This window comes from Rhinatrema bivittatum, chromosome 16 (genome assembly GCF_901001135.1).
Source record: "Rhinatrema bivittatum chromosome 16, aRhiBiv1.1, whole genome shotgun sequence".
Lineage (NCBI taxonomy): Eukaryota > Metazoa > Chordata > Amphibia > Gymnophiona > Rhinatrematidae > Rhinatrema > Rhinatrema bivittatum.
In genome coordinates this window covers 6,594,534-6,612,241 of record NC_042630.1, presented here as the reverse complement: position 1 = coordinate 6,612,241, position 17,708 = coordinate 6,594,534, and the positions used below count along the sequence as shown (strand labels likewise).

The 17,708-nt window shown below is 49.6% G+C and overlaps 2 protein-coding genes across 2 annotated transcripts; both read right to left on the bottom strand.

Annotated features, from left to right (window-relative positions):
• Positions 1-12,107: 12,107 nt before the first annotated feature.
• LOC115078488 (galanin receptor type 2-like) lies at positions 12,108-13,019 on the bottom strand. The gene has a single exon (XM_029581413.1). It carries the CDS (start codon positions 13,017-13,019, stop codon positions 12,108-12,110), a length of 912 nt encoding a protein of 303 aa, XP_029437273.1.
• A 408-nt stretch (positions 13,020-13,427) lies between these two features.
• Positions 13,428-17,408, bottom strand: NGDN (neuroguidin). Its single transcript, XM_029581637.1, has 10 exons — positions 17,096-17,408; positions 16,494-16,565; positions 16,196-16,333; positions 15,989-16,073; positions 15,805-15,857; positions 14,939-15,053; positions 14,609-14,777; positions 14,217-14,373; positions 13,862-13,922; positions 13,428-13,640 (listed from the first exon to the last, which is right to left on the bottom strand). Exons 1-10 carry the CDS (start codon positions 17,147-17,149, stop codon positions 13,621-13,623), a joined length of 924 nt encoding a protein of 307 aa, XP_029437497.1. The 5' UTR covers positions 17,150-17,408; the 3' UTR covers positions 13,428-13,620.
• Positions 17,409-17,708: the final 300 nt, after the last annotated feature.

Here is a 17,708-nt window from a genome sequence, read left to right as displayed (position 1 = left end):
CGAACCGCCCCACCAGAAACGCCCTCGCCGGCACCCTCCAAACCCCCTCACTCAAAATTGGGCACCTCACCGCCACCAGGGAAAGAGCCTTCTCTATCGCAGGCCCCTCCCTCTGGAACTCCCTCCCGGCCAAACTCCGACTAGAACCATCCCTGAGCCACTTCAAAAAAGGAATAAAAACATGGCTGTTTAAACAGGCCTACCCCAACTCCTCTCAACCCTAGGCCTCCCACGCATACAGGAACCTGCATTCTCCATACAGCCCTTCCCACCTTTCCCACCCTGGTAACCCTTCCAACACACCCCATGCTCCCCCATAACTCCCCCCCCCCACTCCCCCCCCCCCCCCCCCCCCCCCCCCCGCCTCTTAGCCTCTTCAGCCCCCCCCCCCCCGCCTTCTTTACCATATCAATCTCTCCATTACCTTTACCTCCCCTCTCGCATATTTTCTCCCCCCCTTTCCCTCTCCCCTCACCCCTCCCCCCAACGTTGTAAATAAGTTCACATATGTAATATGTAATTTTAAACCCATATTTTTCCAATTAAGTTATCCATGCTTGCTTTCTCTTTTCTCTCGTTCTTCGCTTTTTACCTTGTTCCTTTTATCCAATTATTATCCAATTCTCCCAGTTAAACCCCCCTTGTTCAATGTAATTTCCTTTCTCAGTTAATTGTGAACCGACATGATGTGTCCTACGAATGCCGGTATATAAAAAATTTTAAATAAATAAATAAATAATAAATACTGTGAGTGTCATAACAAAGGGTCTGAATAGTTACGTAAATGTCAGATTTCAGTTTTGGTTTGGTTTTTTAAATTAATTTGTATACATTTCTACAAACCTGATTTTGCTTTGTCACTATGGGGTATTGTTTATAGCTTGAAAAAAATGCATATTATCCATTTTAGAATAAGGCTGTAACGTAACAAAATGTGGAAAACGCGAAGGGGTCTGAATACTTTCTGAATGCACTTTATATATATATACATACACACACATACAACACACTGCTCCAACAATGTGACCAAAAATGACTCCAGAAAGACCCCATCATACACACACACACACACACACACACACAACGGGAAAAGGCGCATACAGGTTTCTGCACAAGATTTACCTGGGCTTGAGATTCCCACACACTGCATGCTGACGGAGCATTAAAGAGTGGAGACAGACTGCCACCTAGTGCAACTCAGAGGAATCACATGGGAACTCCTTAGCACCTGTCCTCAAAAGCCACCCAACCCCTTCCCTGCAAGCCAGAAAAAAAGGGCTAAGAGATCCCTGGACACCCCTCATAACTATCCTACCCTGGCAGTCACTTCCAGGATCCAACAGGAGACACGCATTGGGGATTGAAACATTCACCTTTCCAAACCCAAGCTCAAGGTAAGTTATAATTCAGAGCTTACGAACAGTTGATACCTAGGGCAAAGGTCATTTGCCCCCAATCACAAGAAGCAACCAAGAGAGAAGTGGGGGATTTGAACCCTAGCTTCCCTGATTCACAGCCCTCTGCTCTAATCATTAAGCCACACATCCACTTACCCACATTAGAGGGCTGGGGGGAGACCAAGATGAAAATTAACCATCAGAATGGACACTGCCTAGTTAGACAAAGTCACACACAGTTATGTAGTGACAAATACACATAGGTACATTTATATATATTTGTGCATGCTATAACACACAAATACAAGTAGTTACAGCTCAAGGATAGGGTTGATGGAGATCGTCAATGTCTATACACCAAGTGAACTGCATCCCGAGGTGAACAAAGCTCAGGAGCTGTATGCATCATGACCGTCATCCTCGGTCCTCACACCTGTTTCAGAGCCCAGACAGGAGAACGACTAGCCTCAGAGCGACCTACCCAACAGAGGAAGCCAAGATCATGCAGCTGGGAGCACAACCCATAAATGAAGATGCCCGCCCTGGGCCACAGTCAGCCCCTCCAGCAAGATGGCGGCGATGCCCTTGGGTGGATCAGCGTATCTTCAGCTCCCCAGGCATCCTGGCAATAGTTTGGTAGACTGGGAGCCGATGTAAAGGACCAGCTGCAGCAGCAGCACAGTGCAACAGGTCCGTAGACTGGAGAAGCGAGCCCGCCCGCCAGCAGCTGCCCAGGGTCAGAAAATCCAGACATACGAGTTTGGTGGGATGAAAATCCCCCCTCCTTCCCCATTACGGTCAACGCTCACCACCAACTCATGGCCAGGCCACGCTCCAGGTGTGCAGGGTTAGCATTTGGGCATAGGATATAGGAAGAAAGGATCAGTTCTTAGTAAGACATCACGATGAGGGAGAAGGCCCAAACCCAGCAGACAAGGGTGGGCGCAGCCTCCGATTGTTGGTAATGGAGAGGTAAGGGGTCATGCAGGTGGAGACACAGTAATGCAGGGTCAGGGAAAACAGCAAGAGTCCCACTCGAGGCTGGAGGTGGTGTTCCTATAAACCGCTCCCCCTGAGGACGTGGGCTCCTTCTCCTCAAAGGCTTATGCCTCAATAAATCTGTAGCTCTATGAAGTGCAACCAGCATCTATACTGTTTTTGCTCCTGCAGAATAACACAGCTTCCCCTCTGGAAGCGCGCAGAGCCCCCTCCGCCCATGCCCGATGCCCCTGGTTAAAGCTGCTCTGTGGCACCGATACCACTGCCCCATCTCACTTCCAAGAGTACAGAGTGTTTAGAAGTAGTTCGATGGCAGAGCAGCCCGACGGTTCTCCGTGGTGGTGTCATACGCGGGACTGGGGTTCGATTCCCACCTCAGGTGTTCTGCTCCCTGGGGCCGTCGGGGCTGGGGATACTTGCAGGACAGGAATCGTAGCCCCCTGGGCGCAGGAGCGCGTGGGAGAGTCCCACTCATTGTGCCCACGGCGATACCTGGTGGCTGGATTTAGGGGGCCCCCTGAGCGCAGGGTGCCTGGAAGGAATCCTGCACCCAGCCGAGGACCGCCGGCGGCACGACGCAGAGGGCGGAAAATCCCCGGAAAGCTGCAAAGCCTAAAAGAGGCGAGGAAATTCGAGAATTCCCATTCGCTGTCTCACCACGGAGCCACTTTATTGATTTCTTTTGTATTTTTTTAGATCCTTCGTTTATTTTTTCGAAATCGTGAAGTTTCTTTTCAAGGCGAGAAGACCTGGGGTTTTCCTGATTTAGGAGCTCAGAAGGCTACGTCTTCCTGCGATCGGGGGCATCTTGTGCAGTTAAGATACCCCATGTAAATGTACAGTGGTAATGAATTCAATTAGATATGATAATATCTTTCATCCAGGCTGGATGCACCACCCCCTCTTCACTTATTCAAGGTATGGCTCATTTTGAGCGGGTATTGCCTGGTTAGGACGCTACGGTTAATTGTCCTTAATTATTTCACGTTTTAGTACGGTCATTGTCCTAGATCCTTTTTCTTCCCTCTCCTGATATTTTTTGCTTATTAAGAGGTAATTACTTAGCGTTTTTACGTTGATATTCATATTGCTTTTTATCAGTTAGTAATTTGACCTCCGTTTTTCTTTTCAAATATGTTTTCAAATTTGAATTATTTATTTATTTATTTATTTAAGGTCTCTTTTATACCGACATCCGTTGACACATCGCATCGGTTTACAAAAAACAAAAACTTTTGGGCGGAGCCCTTACATATAACAGCGCAACAAGATTAACTTTTGGGCGGGGCCCTTACGTATAACCAATAGAGTACATTAAACAGGGGGGTGAAAACTAGAAATAAATATAAATCAATATGAGTAAACCAACTATATACACAGATAGGAGAATTAATGTTAAACTGCAATAAAAATGAAGTTTAGAAAACAGGTTGACGTCTCACAGTCTGAGGGCGAGAAGGAGGGACAGGGCCTTCTCACTCTCGTTACTGCAGAACTCAGTGCCAATAAAAGGGATGATAAAAGTCAGTTATCATCTTGAATACCTTGAATACTGAGTACAATTCTGGTCGCCGCATCTCAAAAAAGATATAATTGCGATGGAGAAGGTACAGAGAAGGGCAACCAAAATGATAAAGGGGATGGAACAGCTCCCCTATGAGGAAAGGCTGAAGAGGTTGGGACTTTTTAGCTTGGAGAAGAGACGGCTGAGGGGGGATATGATAGAGGTGTTTAAAATCATGAGAGGTCTAGAACAGGTAGATGTGACTCGGTTATTTACTCTTTCGGATAATAGAAAGACTAGGGGGCACTCCATGAAGTTAGCATGGGGCACATTTAAAACTAATCGGAGAAAGTTCTTTTTTACTCAACGCACAATTAAACTCTGGAATTTGTTGCCAGAGGATGTGGTTAGTGCAGTTAGTGTAGCCGTGTTTAAAAAAGGATTGGATAAGTTCTTGGAGGAGAAGTCCATTACCTGCTATTAAGTTCACTTAGAGAATAGCCACTGCCATCAGCAACGGTTACATGGAATAGACTTAGTTTTTGGGTAACTGCCAGGTTCTTATGGCCTGGATTGGCCACTGTTAGAAACAGGATGCTGGGCTTGATGGACCCTTGGTCTGACCCAGTATGGCATGTTCTTATGTTCTTATGTACAAAGGTTAGGCCTCCTGGGGCCCAGCTTTGTCACTGCTTCTCTGTGTGGGACCCTGGGGGGAGTATCTGCTTGTGAATCAGTTCTAACCCTCGGCTCTGGCACTGACTGTGCACGTAACCCTGGGGTAGTCACTTTTATCTCCCTGTGCCTCAGTTCTAATCCTCACCTCCTGCACTGACTGTGCACGTAACCCTGGGGTTGTCACTTTTATCTCCCTGTGCCTCACTTCTAATCCTCACCTCCTGCACTGACTGTGCACGTAACCCTGGGGTTGTCACTTTTATCTCCCTGTGCCTCAGTTCTAACCCTCACCTCCTGCACTGACTGTGCACGTAACCCTGGGGTTGTCACTTTTATCTCCCTGTGCCTCAGTTCTAACCCTCACCTCCTGCACTGACTGTGCATGTAACCCTGGGGTTGTCACTTTTATCTCCCTGTGCCTCAGCTCTAATCCTCACCTCTGGCACTGACTGTGCACGTAACCCTGGGGTTGTCACTTTTATCTCCCTGTGCCTCAGCTCTAACCCTCACCTCTGGCACTGACTGTGCACGTAACCCTGGGGTTGTCACTTTTATCTCCCTGTGCCTCACTTCTAATCCTCACCTCCTGCACTGACTGTGCACGTAACCCTGGGGTTGTCACTTTTATCTCCCTGTGCCTCACTTCTAACCCTCACCTCTGGCACTGACTGTGCACGTAACCCTGGGGGAGTCACTTTTATCTCCCTGTGCCTCACTTCTAATCCTCACCTCTGGCACTGACTGTGCACATAACCCTGGGGTTGTCACTTTTATCTCCCTGTGCCTCACTTCTAACCCTCACCTCTGGCACTGACTGTGCACGTAACCCTGGGGTTGTCACTTTTATCTCCCTGTGCCTCACTTCTAACCCTCACCTCTGGCACTGACTGTGCACGTAACCCTGGGGTTGTCACTTTTATCTCCCTGTGCCTCAGTTCTAATCCTCACCTCTGGCACTGACTGTGCAAGTAACCCTGGGGTTGTCACTTTTATCTCCCTGTGCCTCAGTTCTAATCCTCACCTCTGGCACTGACTGTGCACGTAACCCTGGGGTTGTCACTTTTATCTCCCTGTGCCTCAGCTCTAATCCCCAGCTCTGTCAGACTCTCTGTGTGTGACTTAAGGGGAGTCATCGTCCTGTGCCTTAGCTCTAATCCCAGATTTACCTACTTTCCGTATGTGACTTGGGGGAGTCACTTCCCCCGGCTGTCACCGACTCCCTGCCTATGAGATTCACTTTATCTCCCTGGGGCCAAAATAATAAGGTGCGCCATGCTGAACACATCTTTTCTCCCCCTGATGTGCATAACTTTACTTATGATTTAATAAGGATTTTAGCACAAATTCCATCTTAATAAAGGCATGAGCTAGTATTCTATAATACAGGGAGGTGTGGTTAATACCCTCAACGTTTTGACATTAACTCATACCTAATTCCTGCTGCGAGGTAAAGTTAACTCACATTTCTGAGGCTAGTATCATCTGCAGCTTTGCCAACATGGTTTTGAACCTGGAGTTCCTGGGTGCAGGAGTCTTGGACTCAGAGTCTGGGAGGTGGATCACCCATTCCTGGGACCCCTCAGCTCCAGCACCATACACTAAGCCTGGCCCCAGAAATACGACAACTCCTGGGTCAGTCAATGCCTACCAGAGGGCATGGGCAAAACCCGCACGGAGCAGCACTTATTACCCTTAACAAAAGATGGGGATAACCTGCCCAGAGTGGCAGCTGCTATCTTTACTGGAAAGCACAGGAGTTATCTGCATGAATCAGCAGTAATTACTATCGTTAGCAAAAGGCACAGGGCAGGGTTAGGAACCTGTTCAGAGCAGCAGGAACCACTCAAGCAACGTGTGGGGCAGACTGGATGGACCATTTTGGTCTTTATCTGACCAGGGAGGAGGAATAGCCCAGTGGTTAGAGCAGCGGGCTACGAACCGATGTGACATCTCAGATCGAATGTTAACCTCTATGTTAACCGTATATGTTTTTACTATTTAAGCAATTGCTCTCCGCTTATTTTGCTTTGCTCTCCAGTTAGAAATTGTTTAATCTATTCCTCTTCTTCAAACGGCCTTGTTCTACATTCCCTGTTTTAATGTAACTTTCGCTTTCTGTGTTAATTTGGTTTTTCCCCCCTAGTTTATTGTAAAGATTTAGTCTTGAGCATCGGTATATTGAAAGAATTCAAATAAATAAATCGAATGATGGTATATAAAAATAATTAATAAATAAATCTTTTACTATGAATAAAAGTTACATTTCTAATCCTAAGAACCACCAAAAAAAAAAAAAAGCTAAGCACTGGAGAACGCAAATCCAGACCCCTGAGCAAGAGATGCAGCATTGTTGTAGGTGCTTAAGCCCCCTGGGAAAGGCACTTTTTGCAGCAGAAACGTTACCGTCGTGCAACGCTCGTACGGATAACGGCAGAGGTGCTGCAGTCTCAAGCTTCTCCAGCTTCGTCTTCTTTCCTAGGGGTGTAATGGGATGGCTTTGCCTAAGTCTGACAAGCTCAGAACATGTCCAGAAAGCAGGACTGAAGGGTGTTCTTACCCTGACCCCCACATCATGGGACTGTAAAACCAGAAGCAAATAACAGGGAGAAAGCCAGTGGGAGCTGGGAAACTGCGGGTGCCTCTCAAAACCATGGTTTCAGAGGCGCAGATGAAATAACAAATCTTGATCCCATTCCGATGGGGGCACCAGCACCACAGCCCACAAGAGTTGCAATTTTAACAGGGTCTTGCAAACCGCCCTCTGCTTGGCCGGAGCAGAGCAAGGGGAGACCATGAAGACATCTCGAATGGAGCAATGTAGATCCAGAGCATAACTGGTACAAATGATCTCCATCACCCACTGATTAGTTATTTTTGTGAGTCTACTCCCTGTAGATGGGCCTCCCAACAGGCATCAAGAGTGGGTGAACCCGCAGAACCTTATGAGGCAGCTCTACCAACCCCTGAAGAAGAACCAGCATCCCTTCTATTTTCTGGCCCCACGAAAGGACTGAGCCTGGCCTCTGGACTCTGAAAACATAGTGGAGGTAGCACCAAAATATTGTCTACCTGGCCAATACCATCATGAGGCATGGAATTGTACACAGACTCTGTCATAGCTGTTGAGGCGCAGCACTATCTTCCAGCAAGCACTGGGGCTTAGGATCATAAGAACTTGCCATGCTGGGTCAGACCAAGGGTCCATCAAGCCTTGGTTTGGCCTCCAAAAGAAGCCAAACCAGGCCACAAGAACCTGGCAATTACCCAAACCCTAAGAAGATCCCATGCTACTGATGCAATTAATAGCAGTGGCTATTCCCTAAGTAAACTTGATTAATAGCCGTTAATGGACTTCTCCTCCAAGAACTTATCCAAACTTTTTTTTGAACCCAGCTCCACTAACTGCACTAACCACATCCTCTGGCAATAAATTCCAGAGCTTTATTGTGCATTGAGTGAAAAAGAATTTTCTCCGATTAGTCTTAAATGTGCTACTTGCTAACTTCATGGAATGCCCCCTAGTCCTTCTATTATTCGAAAGTGTAAATAACCGAGTCACATCTACTCGTTCAAGACCTCTCATGATCTTAAAGACCTCTATCATATCCCCCCTCAGCCGTCTCTTCTCCAAGCTGAACAGCCCTAACCTCTTTAGTCTTTCCTCATAGGGGAGCTGTTCCATCCCCTTTATCATTTTGGTTGCCCTTCTCTGTACCTTCTCCATCGCAACTATATCTTTTTTGAGATGCGGCGACCAGAATTGTACACAGTATTCAAGGTGCGGTCTCACCATGAAACGATATAGAGGTATTACGACATTTTCCATTTTATTAACCATTCCCTTCCTAATAATTCCTAATATTCTGTTTGCTTTTTTGACTGCTGCAGCACACTGAGCCGACAATTTTAAAGTATTATCCACTACGATGCCTAGATCTTTTTCCTGGGTGGTAGCTCCTAATATGGAACCTAACATCGTGTAACTACAGCATGGATTATTTTTCCCTATATACAACACCTTGCACTTGTCCACATTAAATTTCATCTGCCATTTGGATGCCCAATCTTGAAGTCTTGCAAGGTCCTCCTGTAATGTATCACAGTCTGCTTGTGATTTAACTACTCTGAATAATTTTGTATCATCCACAAATTTGATAACCTCACTCCCTATATTTCTTTCCAGATCATTTATATATATATTGAAAAGCATCAGTCCAAGTACAGATCCCTGGTTCAGATCTTCCCCAAACAGCAGTCAACACTTAAAGGACAACTTCCCCAGCCGAATCTTAGACCAAGAGTCAGCTGTCCAATTGCGTAGCCACTAGAGCCAATGCACTGTGACCAAAAGTGCCACTGACCGGGCGAAACTCTAACAAATCATACAGAGCATCCATCAAAAATGCTGCAGCGGATTCCATCCTGGCCACCTCCTCGCTCTCCAGAGCTGTTGAATCCAGCAAAGAGCCTGAACCACGAGGCCCGAGCAAAAAGATCTGCAACACGGTCACCAAAGAGACGAACAAGCTCCTCAAGGGGTGCTCCCTCTTCCTGTGGGTCCTTCAGAGATACAGCCCCTTCCACAGTGACAGTGGTGTGCCTGGTCGCACCTGGGACCAGGGTACCCACCACCAGCACCTGAAAAAACGTCTGCAGCACAGCCTGCAGAAGACAGATTCCCATTTCACCATCACTACCAACTGCTCTGGATGGAGTCACACACTAGAGCTTCCTGTGGCTTCAGTTCCTCTAGTCGAACACACGCAATCACCTGATCAATCAAAAACCCTCTCTCATCCCAAGGGAAGAGACGGATGACCGAATCATCGTTATCTGCACTGGACGAGTATTGAAGAAGTTGCGGAATACAAAAGACTTTAAATAGATTCAGGCCCAGGAGGAACCTCCCCCTCCTCTAGGGATGCAGAGCTCTCCGCGTCTCTGGGCTTCTGTGCGTCCATAGTACCCTCCCCCACAAGGCTTCCAGCAACTCAATGGCGTAGCCCGCTTGGCAAGAACTGGGGGAAGGCGGGGGAAGGGGCAGAGCCAAGACCTTTCAGAGCCCTTGTAGTCCCCTCGAGGCAACTCCTCCAAGCAAGAAAAGGCACATAAAGGCCTAATACAAAAAACGAAAACATTCTAGCAAGAAGTCCCACCCCCACCCCGGGGCTGACAGACACGCTCCCCAACGAAGGGCCCCACTGGAGGAATCACTGGCACCAAAATCAGCGGGTCACCCACGTCTAGTGCTGCCCCAGGGTCTGGGACCAACGGCGCAGGAGATTCTAAGCTGGTTACCGTCTTGGAAGCCACACGACAGATCACGTGTCACACCCTTCAGAAGTTGGTGCACCAAAGAGAGAAGCAGTTCGTGAGGTGAGAGCCAAGCCCGCCATTGAGCAGACCCAATGTGTCTCACCCATCTGGGCACACGCCAAACACACTGGCCCCTTCTCCAATGTGTCCCAGGCCTCGCAGTGCCGACAAACGTGGGCGTGCCTCTCCATGAGCCCACTGCCGTGAACTCACACCTGCTTCCCTCTAACCCCCCCACCCGGCTGCAACGCACCCAATACCGACGACGCCGGCACTTTCTGTCCAACTGCAGGAGCTGTGGTGGGTAGGGGAAAAGAGAAGAACCAGGAGGAAAACAGGAAACCTTGTAGAATAAAAAGTAAACCACTTATCTGAGGCTCCCCCAGAATGCTGTTCCTCTGACAGGCTCAACCAAACACCCCAATAGAGGGTGGGAGCTGAGGAATGGGCTGGCACTACTGCCTGGCACCTGGTTCTGACCCGAGATCCAACCCCAAGCTGCTGCACTAAACCAGACCTACCATGTGCTGGAGGATTCCTGCTGCTAGCACCACCCCTAAGGAGTGGCAATAATGTCCCACAGGAAATCCGTGGTGGTCGGGAGAAACAACGCACGCGTCAGGGCTGGACTGGTATAGCAGGATGAGATGGAAATGACTGTTCTGCTACAAAAAAGCTTGCATTACAACAGAGCAAGTGCTGCACGCTGCTGACAATACTTTCTTTTTCCTCTTTCCTCCTAGCAGGCCTTTTCAGTTGTCTGCACAGATCTGTGTTGACACCATTTTTCTAACTCTGTAATAATTTAGATGCCACTAGCTTACTGCCACGTGTTAACGCTTTTTTTTAACTCGTGTTTTGAAAAAAAACACACATGGTAAAATTGAGTGCATGGTTTTTGGGGGTTTTTTTACATACATTTTACCACAGTGACCCCCTGCACAGTTGTTCAAATCCCAGATCCGAGGAACTGGTTTATGCACTGTCTTGCTGTCCCCCCTCTCCTAAGCAGCTGCTGCTAAGCTATTCCCTCTCTTTTCTCTCACCTCTGGTATCCTCTTTATCCCCTTTCGCCAGTATTTGTCCACCATCGAAAGAAATGTCAAAACTCTTGGGTGACAACATTTTATTATTAAGGCCTGGTACACGTATAGATCGGCAGCAGATGTGAGCTATCTTGCGTTTCAGGGAACACAGTGGAGAGCACACTATGGGTTCCACCGAGTCCATTCCTTTCTTACAGCGTTGCTTTAACAGCCACGGCCACTCTCTCTCTGACTCAGCAACCTTTCCTGGCATGACAATTTGTGCATGTCTTATCAAAGCAGTAAGTGGTAAAAATGTTAGCGAGAAAAATACATCACTAGCAAGAGACAGTAAAATGAAAGTTAGAAAGACAATTCCTGGGTTCTCCTGCTGAGCTGGATTCTTTGCTCAGGTTACATTTCCGGCCCATTGAGAGGATCCCACAGACTGTGCTGTTCCTCCTCGTTTTGCTGCTCATTCTGTGTGGGAAGTCTTTGATTTTCGCTCTCTGCTCTGAGAAATGTGCATCTCTTCTCTGTCTGTCTCTCTCTCGCGCATAGCAAGACTGGCTTCTTGAGATCTCCAATTCAGTTTCTGTCTGCACGTTCCTATTTCTAATTGGTGGTCCCTTATTCTGTATATGTGAGAGACAGAGGTAAGAGTTTCTGCTAAAGTGTATCAGCAATTTGGCTTGTTCTCTTTTTCCAGTAGGAGGTATAGTGGGGTTCCGGGTCCCTATGTAATAGTTGCTGCACTGCCTTTTCCTCAATAGGGGTGTTGCGGCGTGAGTCCTGAGCGTTGGTGCTGTTTTGGTACGGCAGGTTTGCTAGATAATTGCAAAGGATGCATTTTGCAGAGTTTTGTTACTTCACCTCTTACTCTCTATTGTCAGACTCTCATAGCAAATCTCTTTCTATCTGGGGTAGCCAATGGGCCAGTCTTTCCCTCTCTCACCGGGTGGGGGCAGAGGGGGAGGAATCGCCTGGTTTTTCTCTTCAATGGAGGGTTTGCCGTGCTAGTCTCTCTCTCCTTACACGAGGATGCAGGGGGAGAGTGGAGTAGTAGTGTCACTGTGCTAACGTCTCTCTCTCCCCCCCTTTATAAGGGGAAGGGGTCATGCCAGTGGCTGTGATAAAACTTCCGAGGACACTGCTTTCCCCCCATCTTACACCTCATCCCGCTCTCCTTCAATGCCAGGCTCCTCTATGCAGCACAGGCACCACCCTTCTCAGCCTGCGCTGCAGGAGGACCCTCATCTCCTCAGAGCGCAGCCCATACAGTACCGGAACAATGCATTGGGCCAAGGTGAGAACTACCACACTCCCTGTACCCAGGGCCTGCACATGTGCCAGGGAGAGCCGTCCATGTTGAACTAGGATCTCTAGCAGCTGGTGCACCAAGCCTGGGAAGATGTAGAGCGCCATCTGCAAACCATGGAAGAGGACAGTGCGCCGGGCTTTCAGGTTCAGCTGCTGTAGTGCCCCATCCGCGGAGCGGACAAGGACGATGCTGAAGTAGGAGAAGAGGATAGCACCCAAGCCGGCCACCATGCAGAGGCCCACCAGCGCCTTGCGGAAGGTGTAGGGCACGGGAGCAGCATCCAGCCAGGTGCAGTTCTGGACAGCGAGCAGAAAACTCCAGCGTTGGGAGGAGAAGAGTGACACGCCGTAGGCCACCACCAGAAGCCCCAGCGTACCCCAGATTCCCAGGATGGTAGTGACCACCCGGCGGGGAGCGGCAAGAGCCGGGTAGCGCAAGGGCCAACGGATGGCCAGGTAGCGGTCCAACGCCATGGCACCCAGCATCAGCCGGCCGGCCTGCAGTGAGAGCACCACCAGCAGGAAGTTGAGAGCGCAGAGCATGAGGGGCACCTCACCTGTGGAGAAGACTACCAGCCCGTTGACCGTGGATGCAGCTAGGAAGACCGTGTCGGCCAGCACCTGGGAGGCAAGGAGCAGGAAGCGGGGCTTCTCGCGCAGAGCTGGCTCTCGCAGAATGAAGATCACCATCCCGGCTGACGCAGCCAGGAAGCAGGGAAAGAAAGCTGCGAAGATCAGAGCGACGTACTGCCAAAGGGGCTCAATCTGCAAACCCTCCATCATGCATGAACGCAGAGCGATGGCTGGAAAAATCCGCCGAACTGAGGGGCTGGGGGTGGACAGGAACGGTAAAGTCCAGCTAACACCGCTACCTCAACCGGCCACACCCCCAGGTCTTGGTGCTGCTAACACAGCAGAAAGAGCACCGTCCACCCCCACTTGGGACATCAGGAACTACTAACAAGATAATTAAAAGCAAGAAGCAGAGATAATGACCCCCCCTCATGGGAGTTGGAAGAAAGGACAGGAGAAGGTGAGCACTCCTGAGAATTTCCAGGCCAGTGCGCCGCTGATAGAATTGATGTGGACACAGATTAACCCTTCAAAAAGTAGCATCCCCAAAGGGATAGAGAGGTCACAGTGAGTAAGGTTATAAAAAAAAAAAAAAACAACCCACAGGCTTTAGACTCAAATCTTCTCTGGGTTTTTATTCAAAGTCACAAATATCCCCTCCCAATTACAATCTTTTGCACAGAGAGAAGCGAGTGAGCCGAGAACGTACATGGCTTCTGGGAAGGACACGGTGGGGGGCCTGTGAACCTTATCAGACCCCCCACGCTCCTCCGGCCTTATTCACCACATGAGAGCGTGGGAGGGGACGTCACCTCCGTCGACGGAAACCTGCAGACGGAAGACAAAGAAAAGAGAAAAATGAGGCTGGAAGAAGGAGCAGACACAGACAGCAAAAGATACAGAGCGAGAGAGAGAGAAAGGTCGAGGAAAATAAGTTACCACTGAGAGACGCACAAAGGCAAAACAAAAACTTCTCTCTTTCACCCAATTCAGCCAGAACCTCCACAGGAAACGCGTCTCGCGCTCTCTTGACTATAGAACTTGCTCACCTTTCTTTTTCTTCACTCGCTTTTGGGTTTTCTTTGACCGTTTCACAGAGGGTACCAGGTCCTGGCAAGACAGACAGAGCGAGTGAACTCCCTAGAGCTGTGAAGAGAAATCCGACGACCCCCTCCACCCCAACCCAGATGACTCCGCCACATGGGCTGGGGAGAGGAAGTCAGGGCAGAGTTCAGACTCCTGAACAAAAATCTGCGTGGTCAGGGGTCCCAAAGAAACGGCCTTCCTACGATACGCAAGTATTCATCGCTTTACGATAAAATGCAGGGAGGGAACAGGATGTCCAGCTAAGACCACCTCCCTCACTTCACTAGGGTGTCTGCAATCCCTCAGTGAACCTCTTACCTCGCTAGCGTTTCCGGCTCCCCCCATCAAAGCGCTGATGTCACTGAAGTGCGTCAGGGTCTGCAGCTGCGATGTCATCGCCATGGCCCTCTTCTTCTGGGCCTTCTCCTTCCGTGTCAGGTTCAATCGCACCATCATGGATTCCTCATAGCTAGTCCTGCAAATTAAGGAGGGGGATAAAGAATGGGAAAATGAGACAGCTAACCCTCTCCCCTCTCCCTGGTCTACCACCTCCCATCACCTTGCAACTTAAGCACCAGCTCTGCCCCTTGTGCGGGTGACCTTGCCTCTCTCCCTGTGCCTCTGTTCTAATCCCCACTCTGTCACTGACCCTGGGCAGCGAGTCCCCAACCCCAATCTCTACCCCGCCCCCCCCCCCCCTCCTTACAAACCTGCGCTGCTCCTCCTGGCTTTGCTGCATCATGTGGTAGCCTCGTCCCTCCCGGATCTCCTCCGGTGCTTCCGAGTACTGCTCCTTCAGCTCCCGGATGACAGAGCTGCTCAGGGCTCTCTTCTTGGCCCGCTCCATCAGCTTGTGCGCCCGTTCTGCTTCCGTCTCATCTGTAGGGAGACGGGAGGGGAAAGAGAGGGGGCAGGTAAGTAGAGAAAGCTCCCCCTGCGGCCAGGCTATCAGCATCCATGTGACACCTGGAAATGCGAAAAGATGAACGCGTTGAGGGGGGGGGGGTGGCGAGATGCTATGACATCTCAACAAATCTCACCAAAATGCACCGGGGCAAGGCGAGGGGGCACGTATTTCCTGGTCTTTACAGAATCTTTCTTCCCAGAAGCATTGGCTCCGGCACTTCTGCCATCCTCTTCCTCTGAGTCACTCAACTGTTGGGGGTGGGGGAGAAGAAATGTATTTAATTTTACAGTATTTCTTTGTTAAAATCACCTAAAGCAACATACAGATAAAAAGCAATACAGTAAGAAATATAATCTTATGCCCTCTATATTTTACTGTAAGCGACCACTGCAAACACGGTCAGCAAACTCATGACGACAAGATGAAGAATCCCTTCCACCACAGAGTGCCTGCTCAAAGCACTGCCGTCACGTCTCCAGCCTGAGCTGGCCACTTGGCCTACCACCTAAAGATAAAACTAGAGACTGCTGACTCTTTTCCCCTGTTAAGCTTCTTGCCCAATATCCAGCAGCAGGTTGTTCCACAATGGAGAAAGCCTTCACTCTCAGCCAAATCCAAAGCATCCCAGGTAAACTAGGAAAAGAAAAAAAAAAATCTAAGCTCCCTCACCTAGCTTGGACCTCGTCCACTTGCCTCCGAGGCGCAGGGCACACTTTTCCAGAAAACACACATCCCCCCTGTACGAGCCATGTGCGTAAAATAAGTAACGTGTACCCAGCAAAAAGAAGGTGCAACTTTTGCCCTCTGGTGCGCTGCTGTTTCTTTCAGAAGCTGAAAGCATTTCTCAACAGTTTTCCGACTTTTGGCAGAAAAATCAGCCCGGGGTGCTGCTGTGCCAATCATCATCAGCAGCACTCAAGACACACCCAAAGGACAAACACAGCATGGGCAGCTAAAGAGAGACCTACGGGGAGAAGAGACGTGCTGTAAGATTCCTACCTTGCTGATCAGGTTGTCTGGATTTGGCTTGAAGCGCAGTGGGTCACTTTCATCTGTATAATAACGGGGAAAGAGAATAAGCGCATCTTTTATTGCCACAAGTCACAGAAACGCCTTCGTTCGTCCCCATACCCCTTCTCGCAGGCTCGCCCAGACTGCCAGCGCTCCTCCCTCGCATGCTCACCCAGACTGCCAGTGACGGCGGCTTTCACCAGCTTATCAATCTGATACTTCAGTTTCTGGTCAATGGGACGCATTTTTTCCAAAACCTGCAGCAAAGAGTTGGGAAGACGGTCAGGGAAAAGCCAAGTTCCATTAGATGAAAGGAGACAATATAGCAGAGGAGGAGGAAGGGTGGGAAGTGCTCCAGATTTCTCCCTCTCGTCCATACCGTGCGAATCTCCACCAGCCGCAGGACAGACGGATGTTCTTTCAAGGATTTCCCAGATGTCTTCTCCAGTATCAGATAAGCAACGTCCATCAGGTACATGAGGAGAAGCTGATCCTTCACTTCCAGGAAGCTGAGTCCCTGGGTGCAAGTGACAGAGCTGAGGTGAGTTGAGAAAGGATGAGACAAAGGAGAGAGACAGAAGAAAGAGGAAGGAGAAGGAAGGAAAAGGCCAAAGTAGAAGGCAGAGAAGCAGCAATTGTGAAACCAAGGGCCAGTGGGATCTTCCCCCACCACTCACCTTCTGTGTGGGGAAGTGCCCAGCCCGGACCTTCTGCAGCAGGCCCTGCACATGAGCCGTCACCCCCAGAACCTGCAAAAAAACATAAAGATACCAGTAAGAGAGTCCAGGAGACGGTGCAGCAGGGCTTTCAACACCTGAGGCGGGGAAGGGGCTTCCGCCCCCACCACGCCACACGTTCTGCTGGCCAGGAGCATCCTCAAATGTCCAGGGTCCTCCTCCCAACCAGAATCAGTGCGAGCTTGGCTTCATTACAATTTATTTATAAAACATATACAGTGCTTGCATTTAAAAAGGGAAACAAGTGCCTCACATAAACAATGCCTTTAATATCTCCATGGCCCAGGCAGGTATGGGGGGGGTGGCCAGGCCCCCATCCCAGGGAGGGCTCTAGAGCACAGCCACAGGCTTAGGAAACCTTGCACTGGGTTTTAACTCCTGGGGATTATCAGGCTTTGAATTATTTTGGATTTTTGCATTATTATTATTATTATTATTATTTTGCACAGGCATGAAACCAACGCCCGGGGCAGATAGCGGCCATGGGGGGGGTCCTTACGTCACCGTATCGCCCGCCTTGCGAGCCGGCAAAGCTTCCTCACCTGCTCCTGTAATGCGCTGCACATCTGCAGGGCGGCCGGGACGTCCTCCTCCATCGTCTCCTGAGAGAGAAAACAAAAAAAAAAAAAAAGAGGGAGGGCGTCAGGGCCGAGACCGGGCCGCGCCGGATGACGTCACAGCAGGCCCGACCGCCTTCCTCTCCACGGCGGGGGCTCAGCCTGGGGCACAAATAAATCCGAATAACCTCTTTCTCTCTCTCTTTCTCTCCCTCCCGACCCGCCGCCGCTTACTATCCCACAGTGCGAGGCTTCGCTGGGCAGACGCCGGCCGCACTCACTTCGGCCGCTTTTCAAAATGGCGGCGGGGGCCGTACAACAAAATGGCGGCAGCCTCGGGTGCGAGCCGGCGGCCATTTTGAAAACTGGCGGCCAGTTGGCAAGGCGCCTGGTCCTTGTAGGCTGCAGGGGGTGGAAGGTGTCCCGTGTCGGGAAGCTCTTATTTTTAAACTTTGGGTTGATTTTTCTTTTTTGTTTTGTAAGAGCAGAAGACTTGCCTTGCTGAGTTAGACCGAAGGTCCATCAAGCCCTGTTTCCAACAGTGGCCAATCCAAGTTACAAGTACCTAGCAAGATCCCAAGGGGTAGAACGATTCCAA

Coding starts and splice junctions, on each gene's coding strand:
- LOC115078488 (XM_029581413.1), bottom strand. CDS start 13,019: ATGGAGGGTTTGCAGATTGAGCCCCTTTGGCAGTACGTCGCTCTGATC.
- NGDN (XM_029581637.1), bottom strand. CDS start 17,149: ATGGAGGAGGACGTCCCGGCCGCCCTGCAGATGTGCAGCGCATTACAG. Junction 15,858..15,988: donor CGCCGTCACTGGCAGTCTGG/GTGAGCATGCGA, acceptor GTTATTATACAG/ATGAAAGTGACCCACTGCGC. Junction 13,923..14,216: donor GAGCCGGAAACGCTAGCGAG/GTAAGAGGTTCA, acceptor CTGTCTTGCCAG/GACCTGGTACCCTCTGTGAA.